The sequence below is a fragment of the Sminthopsis crassicaudata genome, chromosome 3, assembly GCF_048593235.1.
Source record: "Sminthopsis crassicaudata isolate SCR6 chromosome 3, ASM4859323v1, whole genome shotgun sequence".
Classification (NCBI taxonomy): Eukaryota; Metazoa; Chordata; class Mammalia; order Dasyuromorphia; family Dasyuridae; genus Sminthopsis; species Sminthopsis crassicaudata.
The window spans coordinates 488,191,752-488,218,660 of record NC_133619.1 but is presented as its reverse complement, the minus strand read 5'-3'; the positions used below and the strand labels follow the sequence as shown (position 1 = coordinate 488,218,660).

Genomic DNA, 26,909 nt, shown 5'->3' with positions numbered 1-26,909 from the left:
TTTTTTTTAATTGCCATGGTATTAAAAGGGAGCAAAAGCTGAAACTTTATTGAAAGCAGATACTAGAGGAGGTAGAATATCAGGAAGCAAAATAGCTGACCTCCCCTCACCCCCACCCCCATACAGCATTCCCAAACAAGTTCCAGACTGAACTGTGATTAAAAAATCCAGGAAAAAATAACTCATTTTTTTCCAACCTAGATCAGCATAGGGAAATAAAGAGGTCTGTAGACACTGGTGATGGGGGGGGGTCTAGCCAGGAAGAGCCACACAGAGAATTCCACCACTGAGAATCTATGCAATATAGCAATAAGAAATTCTAAATACAACAAAAAGAGTTCCAGTCTTGTGAAGGGTACAATTTTGTTGCTCATTTTCTAGTTCTAGGTCATAGATTCAGGGCTAAGAAGAAATTCATGCCTAAGAATGGCATTCTTGGATAAAATAGTTTGCTATATACCAAACAAGAAACAAAATTCAGAATCAAGCTGCAGCTCTGTGGTTTTGACCCAGGAAGAGAAGAGAACAAGGTCTCAGTTCTGATTTCTAGTCCAGACTTAAGCTTGCGATTGATTAATCATAGCAAGAATCCAAGAACAAAGAAAAGTGTTTCCTTCTTTCACTATGGACCAGAAAAGTTTTCAGCTGGTTGATGGTGGCAGAATCCAGAATACTAGAATTCTAACTGGGGCAAAACCACAGTTAGGTTTACTCAAATGAACTATCCTAGAATAACTCAGTACCTCAAAAAACCAACAGCAAGATCAGCCCAGACATTCTCTCTAAAAGGGCACAGAGTCTCACCTAATATAGTCTTTAGTCAGGAAGTAGTATAGAAAAATTGAGCAAATAAAAAAAAAATCCCACCATAAAAATTGATTAATCCCACCATAAAGCTAGCTGAACACTCTTCTGTTTATAATACTCAACATACAAACTCAGAAAAAGAGAATTCCTCTAAAATATTTATAAGCAATGTCTCAAAAAGAAATTTGGCATTGAAGTGCCCAGGCGAGAGAAAAACAGGGCAGCCAAAATAATGAAGTTTTAAGAGCATTTATTACTGTCCAGGACTGATTCCCCACACCAAGACTGGAGGGGTCAGTCATGAGTGGCCTCACGACCATATATTTATAGAAAGAAGAGACAGGCATCAAAATGTGTCTTGATACATTTGTCATAATAAAGGAATTTCTATTCTAAACAGGAGGCAAAAAAAATTATCACTCTAAGGGAGTTACTCTCAGGCAGCAGCAAGCTTATCAGGTTGTGAAGGTCTCAGGTGTCTCAGGACAGTACATCTGGGTTGTTAAAAATACTATCTGCATTAGGGAGTGAAGAACTAGTAATAAACTTCTAACTACAAAGATTCAAGATTATGTTTCTCATGATCCCATTTGGGGTGCTTTTCCACTTCAGTATGGGTAAAATTCATATTGTATTCCTGCAAGAGATGATAAAAATTAAATAAGAACACTAGAGAAAAAAATGGGAAAGAAATGAGAGGTATGGAAGAAGGAATTGAAAAAGGAAGTAATGACTTGACACAAGAAATACAAAACTTTGCTGAAGCCACAGACTCTCTGAAAATTATAATGGACCAAATAGAAGTTAATGAATCCATGAGTCAATAAGTAATATATACATATATTACACACAAAATTTTGATTTTTATTTAATATAGTAAAAATTATATTTCTAAAGCCAAATATTAGCATAATTTGCATTGGAGGAATACAGAAAACTTTTTCAAGAATAGCTTGTCTCCCTTTCATTACTTGATATAGTTCTTCACCTTTGCAAAAGCAATGGCAAAATAAGGAAATCAAAGGCTTAAATGTATGTTAATTGGAAACAAAAATATCTCTGTTTACAGATAGCATAATGAGTTTCTTAGAAAACCCTAGAGAATCAATGAAGAAACTAATTGAGATAATTAATAGCTTCACTAAATGGCAGGATAAAAAAAAAAGTCCATGAATACCATAAGCACTTCAATAATACACAAATAAAAATCATCTAATGATAAAAAGAGAAATACCATTCAAAATAATAAAAACTACAAGATCTCTGGAAGTAAATTTATTGAGACACACTCAACCTATATTAATAGAAATACAAAAGAATCTTCATGTCAAAATTAAAGGAAAGCAAGTAACTGGAATGATATTCATAATTCATGAACTCATGTTTGTGTTCCATTATTATAATAAAAGTGGCATTATTTACATAAATTAACTTACAGGTTTCACACTACAACAATCAAACTATCAAGAGGTTACTTTATAGAACAGCACAAAGTAAACAAAATTCATACAGAAGAACAAAAGAATCTCAAGGGAAATAGTGAATAAAGGAGAAATTAAAAGGACATACCACTCCTACAATAAAATTATATTGTAAACAATTATAATTTTTTCTTTTTTTTTAATTTTATTTTTATTATAGCTTTTTATATATAAAACATATGCATGGGTAGTTTTTCACTTATTTCATTGAATGTCCATCTTTTTCCCTGGAAGAAAATGCTTATTTTGGCTGGGTAAGTTATTCTTGGCTACATACCAAGTTCCTTAGCTTTTCGGAACATCAGATTCCAAGCCCTTTGAACCCTTAAAGGGGGTGCTGCTAGATCCTAAGTAATCCTTATTGTGGCCCTTCTGTATTTTGAATTTTTTTTCCTAGATGCTTATTAGTATTTTTTCCTTGGTTTGATAGTTCTGGAATTTAGTCACAATATTTCTTGGAGTTTTGATTTAGGCATCTCTTTCAGTAAGTGATCAATGAATTCTTTCAATGTCTATTTTACCTTCTGTTTCTATAACATCTGGACAGTTCTATTTGATGATTTCCTGAAAAATAGTGTCTAGGCTCTTTTTTTTCATCATGATTTTCAGGAAGTCCAGTAAGCCTTAGATTATCTCTCCTAGAGCTATTTTCCAGGTCTGTTGTTTTCCCAAGTAGTTATTTAACATTTTTTCCTATATTTTTATTTTTTTGGTTTTGCTTGACTGATTCTTGCTGTCTCTTCAAGTCATTCATTTCCATTTGTTCAGTTCTGATTTTTAATTAATTATTTTCTTCATTTACTTTTTTATTTCTTTTTGTAATTGCCCAATTGAGTTTCTAAATGTGTTGTTTTGTTCTAAGGAATTTTTTTCCATTTTGCCAATTTTATTTTTTAGGGAACTATTTTCTTTTTCCAATTCACTAATTTTGTTTTTCAGGGAGTAGATCTCTCTATCCATTCTGAGTAGGATGATTTATCCAGACCCTCTTGCCAAGCTTCCCTTTCCTTTCCCCATTTTTCTTCTTGCTCTCTTATAAGAGCCTCTTAAAATTTCTTCTATTAGAGCCTTGTGTGATGGGGACCAGGTTATATCACCATTTGGGGCTTCATCTGGAGATGATCTGCTTTTAGTCTCCTCAGGGTTTGAAGTCTGCTCTCTTTCAGTATAGAAGTTAGAGTCCGCTGTGCCTTTTTATTCATTTTGACAAAAAACAAAAAACAAAAAAAACCCTGCAGTCTGCTTTTGGGGCAGTGTGGTATTACCAAGCTTGCTCAACAGACCATAGGAAGTAGCAGTGAAGCAGCAATGGCATAGCAATGGCTGTGATGGGATTAGTGTCTGCACTGGGATCAGTGGTTGCATGCTGAGAAAGGGCTGAGTCCCTCCTGGTGCTGGGTGGGTGTGTCCAGGCCCCAAGAGACTCTAGTCTTTTGGGGTCACAATCTTTACCCCCTGTGTTCATAACCTCTCCGCTGATCCACTGGCTTGCTGCCAGAGCAGAGCAGCTGACACTATGGTAAAAGTTCTCCCTGCAAATTTTCTGCTGGCACCCTGCCCCCCCTCTGGTCTGCTCAGCATGAATTGTTTCCTGGGCTCTCACTGCCTACTTGCTTGATGCTATGCCTGGCCTAGCAGTCCCTGCCAGTGAGCAAAAACAGACCTTTTCTGGTGAATTTCAACATTATCTTCTATTGGTAATGTGTTGTATTCCCAATATTCATAGGTATTGACAGGTAAGCACTAATTCCAAGGCTATTTCATAAAAAAAGTAATGTGAGGATAAAGAAGAGCTTAGATAGACCCATGTATTTTCTCTGCCATCTTGGCTCTGTACACTCCCTCCCCCTAATAAGTAATAGTAAAACGAGTCAAATATTTTTAAAAAATAAGAGCCATGCCCCACTTAACAAATGATTAAAAGATATGATCTATGCCCTAAGGACTATAAATTCATGCATATCCTTAAGAATACCAAAGAGATTCAAAAAAAAAAAAAAAGAAAGAAAAGAAAATGACTTAGATGTGCAAAAATATTCATAGCAGTCTCAAGGCAAAAAAATTGGAAATTGAGGGGATGCCCATCAGTTAGGGAATAGCTCAATAAACTGAGGTTTGTGTTTGTGATGGAATATAATTATCCTATGGATAAAGCAGGATGCTCTCAGAAAAAACAAAAACAAACAAACAAACAAAAAAACCTGGAAAATCTTCCATGAATTTAAGCAAAGTAAAATGTATTGTATACAAAGTAAGAGCAATGTTCTGGGTTGACCATCTATAAATGACTTTTCTATTCTCAGTAGCACAATCACCCACATAGTACTACTTTGAGGGATATGATAAAAAATCCTATCCATACTGAGAGAAACAACTGATTGTGTCTGAATTCAGATTGAAGCATTTTTTTTCTCTTTATCTCTCTGGTTTTTTTAACTTAATTTTTTGAGAGTTTTTATTTTCATTAGGGTGAGAGATCTGTTTGTTTTTTTGTTTTTTTTTTCACAACTTGACTTATATGGAAATGTTTTGCATAACCACAAATGGTTCCTTAATTGTGAGTGGGATAAGGGAAAGAAAAATTTAAAAACAAATGTAAAAAATTGGCATAGTGGGGAAGTGTTAGTTAAGGGAAAGAGTAGTTCAAAACAAAACAAAACAAACTTTAAAGATACCCAAAAATATTCATAACAACTCTCTTGGTGGTGGTAAAGAATTGGAAATCGAAAGTGTGCCCATCAATTTGGAAATAGCAGAGAATGTTACGATTTAATGATGGAATGTCCCATAAGTAATGTTGAAAGGGATAGTTTCAGATAAACCTATGAAGGTTTATGTGAGTCATGCAGAGTGAAGTGAGCAGAACTGAGTGTTTTATACACTGACAGTACTATTGAAAAAAAAATAGTTTTGAGTATTAAGAACTCTGATCAGTGCGATATAGAACTGTGATTCCAAAGGAATCCATGATGAAATGTTATCTATTTCTTGATAGATGATGGATTGAGAGTGTAAATATTGTTTTTTAACTTGACCAATATAGGAATTTGTTTTGCTTAACATGTTTATAATATGGAATTTGTTTTGTTTTGTTTTATTTTTCTTTCTCACTTTGGAGGGATGAAGGTGAAAGGAGACAAGGCAGATTTTTTTGATGATTAAAAGTAAATTTAAAAATTTTTTAAATAAATAAAAGTGGAGTATTACTTTGAAAATAAAACAAAACAAAAAACTTACTAAAGGCCATCTTCTTGTATGAATAACCTTTAAAGAGAGGAAAAATAATCTTTAGGTTACACTGTTTTCTCTTTCCTCAGAGAACATTTGCACAGATATCCTCCTACCTTTGTATGTCTTAGAGACAAACCTGCTACTTGCTTATAATAAAGGAACTTACTTAAGGAACTAAGGAAATTAATTGACTTTTAAAAAGTCAAGAATGTTGAGGCAGCTAGATGGCTCAATGGATAGACCCACCAGCTCTGAAGTCAGGAGGACTTGAGCTCAAATTTGATTTCAGACACTTAGCACTTCCTAGCTGTGTAACCCTGGGAAAGTCACTTAACCCCAATTGCCTCAGGAAAAAAAAAAGTCTAGAAGGTAAAATAGTAATCAAAAAAGTTATGTATTTTATTTTGCTCCTAAAATGTAGATGCTTCACAAGCTAACAGCTAGAGCTATCATCAGAGATTATGAAGATGGAATGCTTCATGAGGATGAAACAAAACATGAGGTTTGTTCTTTCTATATAAAGTATGCCTTGATTTTAGAAAATCTTAAACTGATGTAACCAGCAACATGTGAATTTAGGGAATTGGGATAAAGAAATAAATTTTTTTTTTAGGTTGAAAAAATTTGTCTTAAAGAATATTTTATAATGATGGAATTTAGAGCTGGAAGGACCTTTAAAGATCATCTGATCCCAGAATGAAAGCATGACATGATGAAGAATATTTCTTCATCTCTTTTCACTTCTTTTAGAGAGAAAATCCCACTATATTTTCTCATATTGTATTTTCATTCAAAAGAAAAACCAAGGAGATTTCTAGTCTTGTAAAACTAGAATAACAGCAAGAGCAAATGTAACATTAGGCAACAGCGCAAAGAGAGTTAAATTTAGAGGAGCTTTTTATCGGAGGGTCTTAGAACCTGATTTCAAATCCCATGTCTTATCATGTAACCTTGACTAATCATCTAAGCTCTCTGGACTTCATTTTCCTCATCTGTATGATAAGAAGATTGAACATGGTCACCTTTAAAGCCCTTTCAAGACTTTCAAGGGTCAACAATTGTATGAAATATTTGACAAAAGATTTTTATTATTGTAAAAAGACTTCCCACATGAATCAATGTGGGATCCCACTGCAGATCTATAACTTTTCTTTCAAAAAGTGATTTCTTGACTTCCCAGATGTTGCCATACAATGAATGCTACTGAAAGCCCCAAACTATGGGTAGGCAATGGTTACTTTTAGGGAAGGAGATCTTACATTAACCTAATACTAAATTATCAGACTTTTGGATTGATGAACTGATAAATTATTTTCAAGATTTTTTTAGTCTTTTTTTGAGATTAGGCAGCTTTTCTTCTTTGATTTTTATCAAAGTCTTTTCTATTCTTTTCCATATGATTTATCAGATGTCAGGTGGGTGACATGGAGTCACTTACCTTATGAAAGTGAAAAATCTGGAAGAAAACTTTTGCATGGAAACTTACAGTTTAGAAAACATTTTCATATGCATTCTTATTTTGTTCTTAAAACAGGTATATATTGTGCCCATTTTATAGATGAGGAAACCAAAGCTGAGACAATATGACTTACCCATATGTTCTGATTTCAAGTCCAATGTTCTTTCTGAACATGAGATCATACTTCTTTATCTAAAGGGAAAACAGTTTTCTAGAATTTTCATTAAAGAAGTAACAAGAACCATAATTTTAAAAGAACATAATATGTATATCTATGTGAATTATTCATACACCCTAAATCCAAAATACATCTATTTAGTATAATATTTCTTTCTATTTAAAATGTTCCAACCTAGATGAAGAAGCAAATTTTGAAGTCTCTGATTATTCAACTCAGCAAGGAGAACTCTATTATAACACAATTTACAAGTTTTGTAGCAGTTGAAAAAAGAGTAAGTATTATTGTTAATAAGTAATTAAATTATTTTAATTATCTAAATGATAAAATAAGCAAATAGGGATGTTATTAAATATGATTTATATTTAATTCTATTGTTATTAAATTTGTCATGTACTTTAATTATGTGGTGAAGTGGGAAAACTAACATTTTGACATTTTGCCAGAAAACATATCTTCTAGAATATTACAAAGCATAGATTTATTATTAATAATTATATACCTTTTATTTTATCAATAGAAAATTACAACATCTCACATTCCTGTAGTGTTTTCCAGCTATAAAAGTCTTTTCTTAAACACATTCTTTTAAGACAGGTAATGCAAATTTTTTCTCCTCTAGTGAAGAAGTTAGTAGACCTGAGGATTGAGGCCAATCTCTTGACCATTGCAGAAGAGGTAGACTATCCCCTAAAATATTCCAGTTCATTCCTATGATGGTGGGCAATTAGAAAGACAACCTGGAGGTCTCATCTATTGTTAATTATTGTCTTTGTATATTTGGCTGCCTCAGCTTTATAAAAGCTAGAATACTAGCATGGAACCTATATCATAGAATATGATGGTCTACTAGGATAACATTCAGGATCTGAAGAATACTACCTTGATGGCAGGATTACCTGCTAGGAAATTTGTATTGATTTTTGAAGGGTAATCATTTTATGTTAGCTGAACCAATGGAAGGTAATCCATTCTGTGCTGATCACTGACTCCTAGTCTTTTCCATAAAAATAGGGTACCTTGATTAGAATTCAACAAATTATTAAGTTCTGATTAATTGCAAGATATTATTCAGTTCTACTGAATTTGTTGTAAGGATATTTTTATCTAAAGAACTAATATGGGTAGCCTAAAATTGTATTGTCCACACTAGCTCTCTGGAGGATCTTGGGACCAGCCTTGGTCTTAATGGAGGAGCGAAGTAAGCAGGGGAGCCACCAGGAGGATGATCAAAGATGGAATGTCTCTTATTTCCAATTCTCTCAGCCCTTAAATATCCTATTACAATTACATCATTACAGCATACTGAGTATGTGTGAATTATAGAACCATTACATTATATGTAATGTATATGTAAACTAGAGAACCATCATCTCAACAATCACACTGCATTAACATCTTGTTGTAAGTATCCTTGTTTCAAGTATACTTCTCTATAGTTCCAGCCCTCTACATCTTCTGCTTTCTTTTATTTTAGAATATAGGTGGTCACACCCTCCCTAACTTCTCAGGAAGGGAGGTAAAAACACCAAAGGGAAATGGGGAGTCAAACCAGATATTGTTAGCAGGTTTCCTCTGGGCTGAAGGGTCTTTCTTGAAACAGATATACATAAATCCATCAGCATGTGAGGTATTTCACAAGCACATAATAATATAACACAGGCTAGTAGTGAAACTACTACTCATTGTAATAAATAATATGAATCAAAATGAGGAATTATTTGTGTCCATAAGTCCTAGAAGGAGGATATATAAATAACAATCATACATACACCTCCTTCAGCAGCCAAGAGATAGTCCAAAACCAATCTATTATCCATTACTTCATATGTAAGGGAATCCAATGATCCCTACAGGTTTTGAAGACCAGCAGCAGTCTCATTGACAATTTTTGATGTTCATGAGTTAATAGCCATGCACATAGGGTTTACAGCCAGGCTCTTTCAGTGGCACACATTGTCAGAGATGGAATCAGATGTTTCTTGGGTCTTCTCCTTTATTTCAAGGGTCTGCTCCATCTCTCTCTGATGGACAAGGCGAATATGGCTCATTGGCACCCATCTGATTCCTTCTCCACCTGTGGAGATATAAGCAAACCCTCTCTTCCAAGCAGTTAACCTATCTGGTCCCTTCCATTCACCACTTTCTAGATCTCTCTACATCACCTGATGGTTATCTAAAGATAATGGAGCTGCTTGCCCTTCTGGTGGTTATAAAACCTGTCTGCTGGAGCCAGTGCATCTTTGTCAAAAATCAAAAAATTAGTAATGTAAAGAACTAAATTTAGAAGTTCTCTAGGGTTACCTGTGGCTCCCCCTTTCTTTTGTTTTTGGAGGAGTGTCTTAATGTCTCTGTTTCTCCTCTCTACTATTGCCTGTCCTTGAGGATTAAAAGGTATACCAATAGTGTGTAAAATCTGATACTGTGCACAAAAGTGTGTGAAATGTTTAAAAGCATATGCAGGTCCATTATCTGTTTTTATTGCTTGTGGCACACCATAATTGCAAAAGGAATTCAGTAACCACTTGGACTGCTGGTATTGTTCTTTTGCTGCTGGTATTGCAAAAGTAAATCCTGAAAAGGTGTCTATTACAACAAGGATAAAAGACAGGCAACCAAAAGATTTCATTGGATCTCAAACCATGAGGGTTCTTCCCTGGAGGGAGCATAGGAGCATGGAAAGAAAGGCAAGCTGTAGAGCAGAGGTTCTCAAACTATGGCCTGCGGGCCAGATGCGGCCCACTGAGGACATTTATGTGGCCCGCCAGGTTATGGCAAATGGGCTGAGGGGCAAAGACAGAGTGTGAGGTTTTGTTTTTACTCTAGTCTGGCCCTCCAACAGTCTGAGGGACAGTGAACTGGCCCCCTATTTAAAAAGTTTGAGGACCACTGCTGTAGAGGCTTTTTACTATGTTCCTAGCTTCCTCTTTTGTTATCCCAAATTGCAAACATAAAGCTTGAGCAGCCTGATGATATTTAGAATGAGATTCTTGGGCTGCCTGAAATAAAGGAGTATTGGCTAACATGGTTAGAAGGCAATCTAGCTTTGAATTTCTATAAAAAATAGGATCTGGAAGTCCACCATGAAAGTGGACATGTAAGATATAAATCTTACCTGGATGCTTTCTCACTTGCTCTTGAAATTCCTTAAAGAGCTGATATATATTAGAAGCTACAAATTTTATTTGGGCTGTGGCAAATTTTTGTACCACACCTACTGAACAGGCTGAATCAGATATTATATTTATGTCTCCCAGATAATAAGCAAGAGCTAGAATGATTGCATATAATTCATTCTGCTGAGTGGACTGAAAAGGAGTTCTGATTACTCTCTTTATAGTTAAGTCATTAGAGTATACAGTGCAAATATTATATTTGGATGCATCTGTAAAGATAGTTGGTCCTTTAAGAAGAACTTTAGAAACCTTTTCTTCAAGAAGCCATCGCCAATTATGTACTGGATATCTTTAATGGAGACCCGTGTGTAAAATTTGGAGCTGTGGCCAACTCTGGGATGGTTTCACAGCATACATGAATTGGTATAAAAAGTATATATCTTTTCAAGTCTTATCTTAGATAATTGCACTGCTCTCTTAATGGCCTTTAATAAAATTCTAGCCACAAGCACTGGGTAAGGATTAAGGCTTTGGTTTGGTTGTTCTGGGAGATTCACTCACTCTATCACACTGTCTTGTTGATGAAGGACTGCTGTGGGTGCCTCTTGTGTAGCAAAAACTGATATTTCCAAGGGTTTCTGAGTGACTCAGCCACATTGGATAATGTTAGGATTCTTCCAAGGTACTAAGACAGTAGAATTGATAGAGACAATAATTATCTAATTTAGCATGGTTCAGTATGATTGATCTGATCCTACATTGGAGATGTTATGGGCCAGAACTTGAAACAAGGTACTAAGTAGAATTGAGGAGACAGTGATTTAATCCTACAACAAATAATGGTTTCCTAGTGATATAATGATTGATGTATATTCAGTATGGAGCATATAAGAAAGAGCTGTCAGGGCCAGGAAGGACAAGCCCACTCTCAGAGGAGGAGATAGATTCATTCCATCTTCCATCTTTGTGCTGGCTGGAGACATTCAGAGGGAGCTAGAGGCAGAAGCTGGCAGAGGCAAAGGACTGGTGGCAGGAACCAAGGAGAGAGATAGGCCTCTAAGAAAGCTAACGGGCCCAGGAAGGAGACAAGACTTGGAAGGAAACAATAAAGGATTTGGACTTTAATCCTCTGAACTGAAACTAAGGCTGCCTCCAGAAGCCCCCCAAGAAACCACCTCCCAGAGAACATTATATTTTAAAGAAGAATATTACAGGATAAAGCCAATTCAACTTCTCTTAAAGCCTCTTAAGCTTCTTTTATAAGCTGGCGTGGTAAGCTTAAAGCAGTGTCTCTCCTTAAAATGTCATGTAATGGTTGTAATTGATAAGTAGTTAAGCCTAACACTGGACACATCCATTAGTTATCTCCCATCAATTTCTGAAAGTCATTTAAGGTGTTCAACTTTTCTGTTCTTAAAGTTTTGTACTATAAGCACTGTAGTGTTACGGGACAGCCAAGAGCCTCCACAGTTGTGGATCATAGCATCTGAAGGAGTTGCAGGGCAACCTTTGCTGACACGGGTATTGTGGACTGGAAATGAGATAAAGTGGAGGCAGAGGAAGGAGGAGAGAGGTCAGACAACGCAATGGTTTCTCAGTCAGAGAGGTCAGAGAACAGCATCTGTCTCTCAGTCTCCTTGTATCATCCTCTCACAAGAGGAGATCCATTCTGGGTTGGATCTCCAGCAGCCACTGTCAAGTGGCTCCTGTGTATTCCAACAGCTCTCCCGTGTATTCCAACATCTTAGGATATATTTTATATACTAAATATTGAAAAGGAGCGTGCTTTTGAATTTTTTCTGGAGCTATATGCAATTTGTAGTTCCTTAGTGTTTCTATGGTCTTTTGTAGACATGCTTCTAACATTTGCTCCTCAGGTGCATACCCCAGATATCATCCATGTAATATAGTAACATAACTTTGGAAATACTTTTCTTTTTTTAATATTATTTTTATTATAGCTTTTTATATACAAAACTTATGCATGGGTAATTTTTCAACATTGACCCTTGCAAAATTTTCTGTTCCAAATTTTTCCCTCCTTCCCCCTACCCTCTCCCATAGATGGCAGGTAGTCCCATACATGTTAAATATGTTAAAGTATATGTTAAATACAATTTATGTATATACATTTATACAATTCTCTTGCTACACAAGAAAAATTGGATTTAGAAAGAAGGTAAAAATAACCTGGGAAGAAAAACAAAAATGCAAACAAACAATAACAGAAAGAGTGGAAATGTTATGTTGTGGTCCACACTCATTTCCCAGTGTTCTTTTGCTGGGTGTAGCTGGTTCTGTTCATTACTGATCATTTGGAACTGATTTTGATCCTCTGATTGTTGAAGAGAGCCACGGCCATCAGAATTGATCGTCATGTAGTATTGTTGTTGAAATGTATAATGATCTCCTGGTTCTGCTCATTTCACTCAGCATCAGTACATGTAAGTCTCTCCAAGCCTCTCTGTATTCATCCTGTTGATCATTTCTTACAGAGCAATAATATTCCATAACATTCATATACCATAATTTACCCAACCATTCTCCAATTGGTGGGCATTCCTTCAAGGAAATGCTTTTCTTACTGGCGTAAGAGCAGCAGCCACATACATTTGACACATAGTAGGGCTGTTTTTCATTCCCTGTGGCAAAACTGTCCATTCATGTCTTTTATAAGACTCAGCTAAGTTAACACTGGGCACTGAAAAGGCAAATCTTTTCATATCCTCCTTATCTAGAGGGATAGAATAGAAACAATGCTTAATGTCTATAACCCAAAGAGGCCATTCTCTAGGCAATTGAGTAGGAAATGGAAGTCCAGGCACGCCCCAAATTAACTCGCTCAAGATCATAGCTCAAAACATTACATTGATATGTTTACATTTAATAGTTAACAAGAAGATACAATTAATGCAAAGCAAAAGCATTTAACAAAAGAGTATAAGAAAAATAGCAACAATAACAACAATAATAATGATGATAATAAAAATAATAGCTAACTTTTACATGTTAGTTACTACTTGTTAGGCTCTATGCTAAGCACTTTACAATTAGTATTTCATTTGATCCTCACAACAGTCTTGGGAGAGAGGTATTGTTATTCTTCTCATTTTATAAATGAGTAATATGAGGTTAACAACAGTTAAGTGACTTGCCTAGGGCTACACAGTGTCTGTAGTAAGTGTCGATATTAGTCAAATAAGGATTTGAACTCAGATCTTAACTCCAGGACTTGGTGCTTTATCTACTATGTCACTCAGCTGCCTTCTAATAAACCATTTCCTCCATGACTGGAGCACATTTTCCCCAAAATTCTAACACTAATGGGAAATGTGGAACACATGTGACCAGCACATATATGGAGAAGATATGTGGTCATCATCCAAATGAAGTGGTTAAAAAAAAAAGGTACCAGGAGTGGTGATATGAAATAAATTTGGGAGAGCATAATTGTAAAAGAGTATTATATAAAAATAGTATATTAGAGATTCAGTTACAGTTCAATTGACCTGAAGAAATAAGTCACATATCCATCACAGATTACAAAGGTTTGCTATTTTATTTATGTGAAAATAGCTTCACAGGCTCAAGCAAATACAACTGTGCAAGGCAGTGATACTGAATAAGCAACTTGTTCTTGGGGAAACACAATTTTTAAATTCTCAGGGGAGCAGAGGCAGGATCCATGTAGTAAGGAGAAGGAATCAAGAAGAGATCAAGGAGAAGCCCAGTTGAATCTGCCAGACTGACCAGGTCTCAAAATCATCTAAAAATATGCTAATCAAGAAAGTCTCTAAACATATCAATTGTATATATATATTTTTTATAATATTATCCCTTGTATTCATTTTTCCAAATTACCCCCCCTCCCTCTATTCCCTCCCCCCGATGACAGGCAATCCCATACATTTTACATGTGTTACAATATAGTCTAGGTACAATACATGTGTGTGAATATCATTTTCTTGTTGCACAATAAACATTAGAATCCGAAGGTACATGCAACCTGGGCAGACAGATATTAGTGCTAACAATTTACATTCACTTCCCAGTGTTCCTTCTCTGGGTGTAGCTACCTCTGTCCATCATTGATCAACTGGAAGTGAGTTGGATCTTCTTTATGTTGAAGATTTCCACTTCCATCAGAATACATCCTCATACAGTATTGTTGTTGAAATGTACAGTGATCTTCTGGTTCTGCTCATTTCACTCAGCATCAGTTGATTTAAGTCTCTCCAGGCCTCTCTGTATTCCTCCTGCTGGTCATTTCTTACAGAGCAATAATATTCCATAACCTTCATATACCACAATTTACCCAACCATTCTCCAACTGATGGACATCCATTCATCTTCCAGTTTCTAGCTACAACAAAAAGAGCTGCCACAAACATTTTGGCACATATATAGACATATCAGTTGATCCACATGTTGTTAAATAGAAAAAGGCATCTTCTTTTTAAAAAAAAAAAAAAAATGATGTCTCAGAGAAGATTGAGACTATGAAGTTTTGGCTTCTTATGATTCCATACAAACAGTACAGTCTGAGAGAATTGACCTGAGTATGCTTACTAAAGAATAAATAGAAAAAGAATTTTAAAAAAGAAAAAGAAGAGGCTTGGGGCAGGTAGGTGAGGCAGTGGATAGAGCACCAACTTGAGTTCAAATCTGGTCTCAAACATTTAACACTTCCTAGCTATGTGACTCTGGGCAAGTCACTTAATCCCAATTGCCTCAGCAACCAAAAAAAAAAAAAAAAAAAAAAAGGCTCATTTTAGCATTTCTTGGGAATAAACTAGTTTAGGTTTAAATTGGAGACAACTCATTGGAAAATGAGCAGTAGAAGAAAAGACCAAGAGGCAAATTCTTTCCCTTGCCTAGTCAAACTCCTGGCCTTTAATACATAACTTCTGGAACTGTAAGACTAGTAGCATTTCTACATAAGAAGTGTGTAACCCTATCAGGGGGCAGCTTTTTTTTTGATCTCACAAAGCCACTGCATAATGGTAATCTGCTGATTTCAAGTACAGCTTCATTGGTCAGGAGGCTGCAGTCCTCTCTGCTTCTACCTTCTGCCTGGAAATATAATCTCCACTGATAAACAAGTTTCTTTGATCACCCCCTTCTTAACATACTTTACTGGTTTTGCTTGGACCTGTCTGATCATACCTTCTTAGTCTCCTTTGCTGGATTTTCATGCAGGATTAGCCATTAATTTTAAATGCCCACTAAAACTCTGACCTGAAAACTTTTCTCTTCTTCCTCTATTTTTTCAATTTTTTTTTTTATCTCATCAGTTCTTTGGTTTATTATTTCTAGTCCTAACTCTTTGCTGATCTCCAGTCTCACATCTTCAAGTGCCTATTAGAAATTTCAAACTGGATGCCAAATGGACATCTTAAACTCAACACGTACAAAACTGAACTCATTATCTTTCCCATTTAACCCTCCCTTCTTACTAACTTCTCCAATATTATGGAGGGTACGACCATCCTCACAACCTAGGAGTCAACCTTCACTCCTCAATTTTTTATCTCCTGCATGGGATGGGGTGTTAGGCCCTCCCCTTACTCAAATTGACTACTTAAAGGCGTCTCCAGATACAAACAGAAAGTCTTTTAATAGATGTTCCATTGAGCCTTAGCTGGAAACTGTAATGCTCTCAGTTTTGGTTTTCTTGGGGTCTCTGTAAGAAGCTCTTGTTCAGTAATCATCACAAGTGTACCCAGGTGTTAAAGTCCAAATACTTTATTATCTCCTTCCTGGGGCTGGGCAGCTTTCTGGAGAACCATTCAGTCTGGCCTTGGTCTTAGTGGGGGAAGTGCAGAAATCCAGGCCAGCCCACCAGGAAGATGGAAGATCGAATTAAATTTAAGCTCCTGCCGCCAGTCCTTTGTCTTCTTTGCCTCTGACTTTCTGAATCTCTGAATCAATCTAGCTGAGGCTCCTAGTTTATATGCTCTACACTGAGTACAAACCAATCATTATATCAGTAGGAAACCATTATTTGTTGTAGAATTAAGTCTAAATCAACCATGCTAAACTAGATAGCCATTTTCTCCTCAATTCCACTTAGCACCTTGTAAGCATTCTTGTTTCAAGTTCAGTATTCTGGCCCATAACAGGAAATGAGTATCTCTCCGGAAGGAAATTCCTTTCAATTACAGAGCTAGAGTCACCCCACCTAATTAATGCCTTCAGGCTTAAGTATTTTTTGAATTGTATTTATTGATTTCCAAAAGCAGTTTTCTTCATTCTTAGAGTAATAAAGTCCATGTTACTCCCTACTTAATTTCCTTATAAATGCTACCTAATTCTGTCACATTTCCAGGAATTTTCTGAGTTTGGTAATGATGACCAACCCCCCCCCCCAATCTTCAACTCCAAATCTGTTTTGTTCTTTCTTAAAAATGAGCAGTAGAAGAAAAGAGCACAAGGCAAGTTTTTTTGCTTGCCTACCAAATTCCTGACCTTTATGTATATAAGCAAAAGTTTGTAACAAACAAAATGCTTTGCCAAGAACTCCTCTGACTCAATGATGAATCTAGGAAAAGATTTTATTTTATGTTCTTGCAAGAAGAGGTGTTTAAATTAATAGGTACCTTAGATCAATAGACACGTTGTTTTATACCCTGTCACCTGAAATGAAAATCCTTCCCTTGATTCCCCATTATTTTAATTTTATGATTTCTCTCTATAAATTTTGTTTTCCTGTGTTCCATGTCAGCCTAATTCTTAGATTCCATTTTTTAGGTTTCAATTTCATTTTTTTCTAATTTTAATTTCTTTATATTTTTCTAAGTTGAGTTTTGTAGCTCTATGGAAAATAAACCCTCATCTAATTGTCACATGTTGAATTGGATTGACTTCAGTAAGTTGTATTTTGGTTATTTTCCTGGTTATTTTAAAGTTATTTAGTTATGGAAATAGTTCATCCACTTTTGCAGTTGATCAATTTCATGGCTTTATTTTAATTAGCTTCAGTTTTAGAAGGTGACATTTATTGATTTCATCAGCTAATTTTAAGTGTTCCCAATTTAAGACTTAGTGTTTTCTGTCTTCTGACTATGGAATCATGAAAGCTTTATTATAAAAATTAGTTCTGAATATACTTGTTTTAACTCAGGATGGCAATACATCATCAGATTCTAATAATCCAAATATTCTGGAACTTATCACCACAGAAGACATAGATTTTCTGCCATATATGGATTGGGAGGTGGCGCAGCCAGAGAACATAATGATGAAGGTAAGCCTTAATGCAATTTTTCAAAATTGACCTTCCTGAGCCAAGTTTGTTAGTGGACACCCCCACACAAATTGTATTCTATTCCCACAGCTTTACTTTTTTAAAAAGTTCAGTTTTATTTTATTTCTAGTTTCAAATTTTCTCCTCTAACTTTCCTCTCCCCTAACTATTGAAAAAGCAAAAACAAAAACCATTACAAATATGTATAGTCAAACAAAACAAATTCCTGCATTAAGCTTATATTAAAAAAAAAAAGAAAGAAAGAAAAAAAAAAAACCTTCAATCTGCACTCTCTCTTTGGAAATAGTGTGCTTCATCAGGAGTTCTCTGGAATTGAGGCTGGTTTCATTGTATTGATCAGAGTTCCTAAGTCTTTAAAAGTTGTTTGTCATTACAATACTATTGTTATTATATAAATTATTCTTCCAATTCTACTTACTTCACTTTGCATCAATTCATAAAAAGTCTTTCCAGATTTTTTTCTAAAACCATCCTTTCATCATTCCTTATAACATAATATCATTCATCACAAACATAAAGTGCAACTTTGTTAATCCATTTCCTAATTTCTAATTCCTAATTCCTAATTCCTAACTCAATTTCTAATTCTTTGTCACAATGAAAATAGCACAGCTTTGCTTTTGTATATACCATATTCTTTATTCAATTCAACCGTTATCATCTGCTGAACACCTCCTATGGATATTGAATTGTACAAGGGGCTTTCACCCATTTCAAACTATTAGCTGCCCAAATGATTTCCCTAAAGTGTAGGTCCAACCCCATCATAAATAGCCCTCCATTCACTAAACTCCAAAGGCTCCCTATCACCTCCAGAATTAAAAACAAAATCTTCTGTTTATCATTTAAAGCCCTTCATATACTAACTCCTTCTTCTGTCCCATTACTTTTCCAGTCTTTTTACAGCTTATTTTACACCGTATACTCTTCAGCCCAGTGACACTTAACCTCCTTGCTTTTCCTCAAATGAAAAATATTCCATCTCTTGGCTCCAGGTATTTTCTCTATCTGTCCCCCATGTCTGGAATATTCTTTCTCTTCATCTTTGGGAATCTTTTTGACTTTCCTGGCTTTCTTCAAGACCTAATTAAAATCCCATCCTCTGAGGAAAACATTCCCTAATACTTCTTAATTCTATTGCCTTCCCTATTTTAATTATTTCCTATTTAGGGGCAGCTAGGTGGCACAGTGGATAGAGGACCAGCCCTGAATTCAGAAAAACCTAAGTTCAAATCTGACCTCAGACACTTAACACTTTCTAGCTGTGTGACCCTGGGCAAGTCACTTAAGCCCAATTGCCTCAGCAAATAATAATAATAATAATAATAATACTCAAATAAAAAATAGATATTGAGTAGAAATTATCTTTTGCTTCTTTTTGTATTTCTAGCACTTAGCATAGTTCTTGGCAGAAAGCAGACATTTAATAAATTATTAACTGACATTTCAGAGGAGTAGATATAAGTATATCATTTAGGCTGAAATTAAAAAGAAAGAGCTGATAATTTTCTTTGTAACACAACCCCAACTCATCTAGTGGGAAACAAGAGATTGAAAATATAGATCCAAGGCTTTTAATTTGTTGCTCCAGCCCCACAGTATCATGGCTGCATTGAAAATGTTTTTTTAAATGTGTTTATTGTTTTTAAAATTCATTTTTATAATTTTGAGTTTCACATTCTCTCCTTCCCTTCCCATTCTACCACCATTGAGAAGGTAAGCAATTTGATACAAGTTACACATCTGTAGCTATGTAAAGCAGTTCCATAATAATCATGTTGTAAAAGAAAATATAGACCCCCCAAAAAAAGGGAAAAAATTTCAAGAAAAATAAAGTTTAAAAAAAAATTTGTTTATTTTCTGAAACAGAAAGGAAGTAGATACAAGGAATAGAAAGCTAACCTGAAAGTCAGATCCTGCCTCTGACATGTACTAGCTTGGTGACTCTGGGTAAGTCACTTAATAGCAGAGTTCCAGGAAACTCTTTGAACACTATAAATTACAGAGAATTTACTAATCTGCAATGGTAGTAGGAATTTCTGCATCTGAAAATTTCATGTAGCAATAACATCACAGATCCATGTAGAGTGTGGGCTAGCTCTTTGGAGGTCTTCAGGGTCACCCAGAGTCAGGATGAATTAAAATTCTTGGTCTTTAGGGGGAGAAATGAAGGATGTAGGCAAGCTGCCACAAGGCTTGCCAAAGATCTCTCCTAGATGATCTCGAGTCCAGAATCTCCAGTCTCTCTCTTCTTCATCCTGGCGCCAAGTGACTCTAGCCTCTCTCACATCACCCTCTAATCCTTGCCTATGATTATCTTAACACCAAACATTGAGCCAGCGTCAACTGTGAGAAGGGCCATTTATCCAAATATATGCTAACAGAGTCATTGTCTCACAACTAATAGGTAATTAGCCTTAAGTGCTAGGTTATCTGATTCAAGCATTCCTTTTTGGAGTTTTAGCCCTCTACAAGTCCAGTTCTTACATCTATCTCTACCAAAATAATTATAGTAAATCATCATTAATTACTTAAAGCATAATTAATTAACTAATCACATTGTCAGTGATCCAGTTTTATTGCTCCTCTTTTTTCATAGTGAAAACAAACACAAATCTATTTTATCCTAAAAGTGAAATTAAGTAATTGTATTCACCTCCAGTTTTCTACCTTGTGTATAATATATAGGTGATATAAGGAGAATATAAGATGCTATCATCTCCTTCTTTGGTCTTGATATATGACAACCATATATGTTATTAATCAGTGAAGGTCATTAGCAGCAAATTAATGTAAACTCTCTTACTACTTGTATCATAAGAATAAGTGAATATACATAGCAATCTGCTCTCATTCCCTTATTCTTTTTTTTTTTTTAAATATAGTTTCTATTGGTTTTCTTTTCTTTTTTTAATCATCATAGTTATCCCTGGTATTCTTCTTCCTCTCCCTCTCATAGAGCCATACCATATAATAAATACTATTTTAGAGGGAAAAAAATCAGCCCTACTGATTGATAAACTGAATAAGTCTGAAAACACATATGATATACAACCTCTGTGGACCTCCCATCTTCATGAAGGGATAGGTTGTAGGTATCCTTTCATTTTTCTCAAAATGAAACATTTGAGCCATGTTTGTCTCTTTAAAAATTTTTTAATTTAAACAGAAATTAGGAAAAGAAAAAAATTGCCATGTGCACAACAGAACATAGGAGAGGATTCAAAATATAAGAAATAAATTTCCATTTGAAGAAAGCCTATATGATAAATACTACACATCATATTCAGAATTATCCATCTTTGCTTCCTTGTAGGTTTTCTTTTGTTCTGTGATGTGTGAACTTTTTGTTTTATTCTTCTTTTCCTCTTCTTCCCCCCCAAACAAAGGCTACAATTAGAAGACTTTTATTCCCTTCCAACTATTTAACCCTGATCTAATGTAAATCACATTTCTTCCAAAAATTCCTCCTTTATCTTTTCTCTTCTCCTTATACTCTTACCCTCTTATTTCTTTCTGAATTTAGATTTTTATCTGTGTGTATATGCATATATATATGTATATACATATATATGTATGTATATACACAAATTCCCTCTTTAACCCATTCTTGAGGAGAGTAAGGGTCCAAAACTACCAGCCCTCCTCCCCCATCTAATTCCCTTATGTCATTAGGACTAAAAGGAAGTAGCCATCACTGACCACTGTCCTGTGGGACACTTCCTGTTATTTCCTGAGGCTGACCTAAATTCTGACCTTTAGAGACTTCTAAGCCTTGAGATCATGTGACTTCCTATAACCTGCAGATCTCTGGGAATAGGGATCATGTGACTTAGGCCTAGTCTGACCTACTCCATCTCATAGACTTTTTGAGAAAACTTCACCTGGTTTCACTCATAAGCTTCTCTGTATTCATCACATACATAATTTCATATAGTATAATAATATTCTATTACACCTATGTGATCACAATTTGATTACCCATTCTGTAATTGATGGACATCTTCTTTGTTTCCAATCCTTTTCTATCACAAAAAGGGCTTTTATAAATATTTTGTGTATGGGGGACATTTTTCTATTTGATGGCTTCCTTGGTTTAGAAGGTCAGTAATGGATTCTCTGGTTCAAGGGTATGGATATTTTAGTCACTTTATTTGCATAACCCCAAATTGTTTTCCAGGATGGCTATAATTTCACAGCTTTAAGAATAAGATATTAATGTACCTATCATTTTATAATCCCTCCAACATTTGCTATTTGCATTTTATAATTATCGTTGTCAATTTTGAGGGTATTAGGGGAAACCTTAAGATTATTTTTATTTTTATTTTAAGAGACACGCACAGTAGCCAGAAGCTAAACAGCCTTTTAAGAGGGTACGGGGGTTTTTGTTTTTGTTTTTAAAGAGAGAATAAGTAAAAGAGACTAGGGTAGAAGGAAATGCACTTAATAATCACAATTGTGAATGTGAATGGGATGAACTTACCCATAAAAGAGGCAAATAGAAGAAAGAATTTATTGTTTAATCATTTAGTTACATATATATAGTATGGTGTGGTATGGTATAGTATAGTATAGTATAGCATAGCATAGTATAGTATAGTATAGTAATATTCTATTACAAAGAGTTTTCAATTTGCCCAGGATCACATAGCCAGTAAGTATCGGAGGCTGGATTTAAATTCCGGAAGATTAGTTTTCCTAACTCTAAACCTAGCACACTAGCCACTATGTCATCTATATATCCAACAGAATAGATTAGAAACTGAAATCCAACAATTTGTTGTTTACAAAAGACACACTTGCAACAGAAAGACACACAGAATTAAAATAAGGAGCTGTAAAATAAAAATCTATTATGCTTCAATTGAAGTGAAAAAGGTTGGAATAACAATTATGACTTTAGACAAAGCAAAGGCACAAACAGATCTAATTAAGAGATAGAATAACTACATTTTACTAAGAAGGAACACAGACAATGAATTAATATCAATACTAAATTAATATGCACCAAATTACATACCATCCAAATTCTTGAAGGAAGAGTTAAATGAATTATAAGAGAAAATAAACAGTTAAACTATATTATTGGGGAACTTCAATTCATGGTAAAACTATACTATTAAGAAACCTATGTTCTTAGACATGGATAAATCTATCCATAAAATAAATTTTTAAAAAAGAAGATAAGGAGATAAATAGAATTTTAAAAACATTGGATATGGTGAATCTTTGGAGAATATTGAATGGGAATAGAAAATTCTTTTCTTGGGTAGATATAGCACCTTCACAAAAATCAAAAATAAGTTGTAGTATAGTATTAAAAACCTCAAAAAACAGCAGAATAATATAAGTATTAAATACACTTTTCTCAGATCATAATGCGGTAAAAATTCCATTCAGTCAAAGACCTTTGAAAACTAGATTAAAAATTAATTGGCAATCAAATATACTTATCCTAAAGAGTGAGTCAAAGAATAATTCATAGAAACAGTAATTTTATTTTTAAAAGTGACAGCAATAAGAGAGTATATGAAAATCTGAAGGATGCAGTCAAAGCAGAACTTTGGGCAATTTTTAAAAATATATCTCAATTCTTGCATCAATTAAAAAAAAGAGAGCAGATCAATGAATTAAATGAACTAAAAAAAACTAGAAAAAAGAACAAATTAAAAATGCACAATTAAATGTCAAAATAGAAATCCTACAAATCAGAGGAGAGATTAATAAAATAGAAAGTAAAAAATTTTGAATAAATAAATAAAACTAAGCATTGGTTTTATGAAAAATGAAATATATATTTTAAAGAAAGAAGAAAACCAAATTACTAGCATCAAAAATGAAAAAAGTGAAGATACTACTAATAAAGATGAAATTAGATAAATTCTAAAAGCTAGTTTGCCTAATTATATGCCAGTAAAACAATCTAAATAAAATGGATAAATATTTATAAAAATAGCCAGAATACTACAAGAAATAGAATACTTAAATAACTCTTATCTTAGAAAAAGGCACTGATCAAGCTAGAAATGAGCTTCCTGAGAAATAGTTCCCAGTATCAGCTGGATTTAAAAGTGAATTCTACCAAATGTTTAATGAACAAATCCAATTCTACATTCCAATATTAGATAAACTATTTGGGAAAATAAGTAAAGGGGTCCTAGTACTCCTTTAATGATGCAAATTTGGTTTTGATACCTAACCCAGGGAGCAAAAATAGAGAATGAAATGAATCCCCCTAATTAATATTTAAGCAAAAATTTTCAAAAATTTTAAATAAATACTATGGAGAAGATTATAGTGATATATCACAAAGATCAATACATTATATCTAGTTTGGATTTATACCAGGAATGTAGAGCTGATTCAATATTAGGAAAATCACAATATAATATTAATAACAAAAGTAAAAATATATTTCTATCCTTAAAAGCTGAAAAAGTTTTGGACAAAATACAAGACCCATTCCCATTAAATTTATTAGAAAGCAAAGAAATAATGGCTTTGCTCAAAATGATAAAAAGTATCAATCTAAAACCAAGAGCAAGCTTATTTTGTAAGATCAAGTATGAAACAAGGATGTTCATTATCACCATTATTAGTCAATATTGTACTAAAAATGCTAGCTATAGTAATAAGGCAGCAAAAAAGAAATTGAAGGAAAAAGAATAGGCAATGAGGAAGCAAAACTTATCACTCTTGGAGAAGATATAACAGTCTACTTAAAGAACCCTAGAGAATCAACTAAAAACTAGTTGAAACAATTCAGAACCTTAGCAAAGTTGTAAGTTATAAAATAAACCTTTATAAATCATTATCATTTCTATATATTACCTACAGAATCCAACAGGAATTCATAGAAAGAAAAATTTCATCTAAAGACAGTGAAATACTTAGGAGTCTACTTGCCAAGACATCACAGGACCTATGTGAACACATTATACAATTATAAGAAAACAATTATAGAATTCTTTTCATGCAAATACAGACAGATCTAAATAACTGGAGAAACATTAATTGCTTAGGGGTTGACTGAGTCAATATAATAAAAAGGACAATAGTCCCTAAACTATTTTACTTATTTAATGTCATACCAATGGAATAGCAGACTACCAAAGAATTAATTTATAGAGCTAGGGAAAAAAAAAAAAAGAACTTAATTCATCTTAAGGAACTTAATAAATGGTCAACAATATTAAAGGAATCAAAGTTTAAAAAAAAAAGGGAGAAAAAAACCTAACACTCAGATCTCAAACTGTAATATAAATCTGTAATCATCAAAGCAATAGTGTCTTGATGAATGGAATAGATCAGGTATACATTATACAGAAATATGACCACAGCACATTAGTGTTTTATAAACCTAAAGATTCAAGCTATTAGGCCATGAAGTCACTATTCAGCAAAAACTGCTGGAAAAATAGGAAAACAGTCTGGCAGAAACTAAGCATAGACCTACATCTCTCACTATATACCATATACCAACATAAGTTCAAAACGGATACATGATTTAGACATCAAGTGTTCTGAACAGATTAAATGAGTATGGAAAAAATTACTTGTTGGATCTATGGATAAAGGACCAAACAAGTAATAGAAAGGGTAATATGAGATAAAATAGAAAATTTTTATTACATGAAATTTAAAAGGCTTTGCACAAACAAAACCAAGCAGCCAAGATTAGAAGGAAAAGTAGGAAACAAGGAAGGGGCAGAATTCAAAGACTAACTGATCTTTAGGAAACCCTTAGTGTCTTATTCATGTAGTTATTTTAAAAGGATTGATTTATATCTTATGTACCTTGTGTTTTTGCTGCCTGTTGTTTTAATTTAGGTTACTTTGGAAATCACCTTACTCAAATATTCTTTTCTTTGTAGAGGACATAATTGTTCAACCACTTGAAAAACTGAAGTTCTATATTTTGTTCTGTTTTTCCCTTTCCTTCATGAAATATCACAGGTTCAACAGAAACATCACAGAAGAATGAAGCTGAAAAAAGTTAAAGCTGTTTTTAATTTAGATTCAAGGGATACTTTTTCAGACATTACTTCTGTGAGGAAGCATTCAGCACCATATATTTTCCATTATAAACCAGAAAAAGAGATTCGACTATTCACAATGGATGATGAGGAGTTAAAATTGTGTTCTTCTATGGAGGAAAACTGTTCTGTTCTATCTCAAAAGCTGTTTCTTGCTTCTGATCACTATGGCCATGCCAGGGCGTTAGATCTAACTAAGAAAGATTCAGACATGACATTTTTATTTAATAAACAGAAAAAACAGGATTGGGATTCTGCCACTTCTTTCACTCTTTCCTCTCCAATTCCTCCTCCTCCTCCTCCTCCTCCTCTTCCTCTTCCTCTGGCTAGATCCTCCTTTTCCCAATCTTGTTCAGGCTTTGCTTTACATACTAGTAACCTCTCTACTCCTAGTTTCCTTTCTGTAAACTCTTCTTTTCCTTCTCCTTTAGTCCAACAAGGAGGTAATGTTTTGGGGGCTTCTTATGCTAATTCTGATCTTCTTCCTCCTCTGTCTCCTTTTTGTTCTTCTCTTTCCTGTCCAACTCCTCTTTCTGCTTCTCTTTCTTGCTCTTCTTTTATTCCTTGTTCTCCTTGTCCTCCTCCTCCTCTTCCTCCTCCTCCTGGTGCTCCTGCATTTATTCCTAGGCCTCATTTAGATTTACTTGAGTTTCCAAGACCTGAGATAATGAAGAAGTCACTTTCAGTATTTAAGGAGAGGTATGAATCCACTCCGGATGCTGATTATGGGAACTTATCATCACTTAGAAAAAAAATGTATGGCGTTGCATCAAATCATGGACGTATTTTTGGAATGAAAAATGATGAACAACTGCAATTGCCCCATCAGCCTCCATTTTCTCTGTCCAGAGATACTAGAAAAGAAATAGTCTCTACAGCTTTCTCACTTGCCGAGAAGAGTTTCATAGTACAAGATGTTACTCCATCACTTGCTAAGGTAAGGCAACATGTTTTGGAAGCATAAATAAACTTGGATAAGATCTATATAATCATTACCATAAAAGAATTCTTTTACTGACTTTTATCTTTGCCTTTCAGATACAAAAACATCACACTGATGTAACCCTCAGAGAAAATTGGTTGAGCAGTGTTAAAGAGAATTTGGTGTTTTGGACTCAGGTTTTTAATCTTCAGAATGAGGTATCTGTCTTTTCTTTACATCTTTCTGTGATTTGCTACTGAACCTCTTACAGAAAATTTGGATCAGTGAAAAAGGCCATGAAATAAGGCATATTTTCTATTTTTGAGAGGGACAAAAACTTTAAATGTATGTTTTTTATTTATATATGGTTTTCAGTATGAACCATAGACAAATAGAGCCTTTATTATGA

General features: G+C 34.4%; 1 protein-coding gene across 9 annotated transcripts in view; it reads left to right on the top strand.

The window, feature by feature from the left end:
- Positions 1-26,909, top strand: part of PARP4 (poly(ADP-ribose) polymerase family member 4) — a 123,104-nt gene that overhangs the window by 81,435 nt on the left and 14,760 nt on the right. For 8 of the 9 annotated variants that reach the window (XM_074303726.1, XM_074303723.1, XM_074303721.1 and 5 more), the window contains 5 exons: positions 5,941-6,021; positions 7,335-7,430; positions 17,396-17,518; positions 25,499-26,515; positions 26,617-26,718. In XM_074303726.1, the coding sequence (XP_074159827.1) occupies positions 5,941-6,021; positions 7,335-7,430; positions 17,396-17,518; positions 25,499-26,515; positions 26,617-26,718 (1,419 nt within the window). The remainder of the gene's footprint in view (positions 1-5,940; positions 6,022-7,334; positions 7,431-17,395; positions 17,519-25,498; positions 26,516-26,616; positions 26,719-26,909) is intronic. The other variant, XM_074303722.1, reaches the window with a different exon arrangement.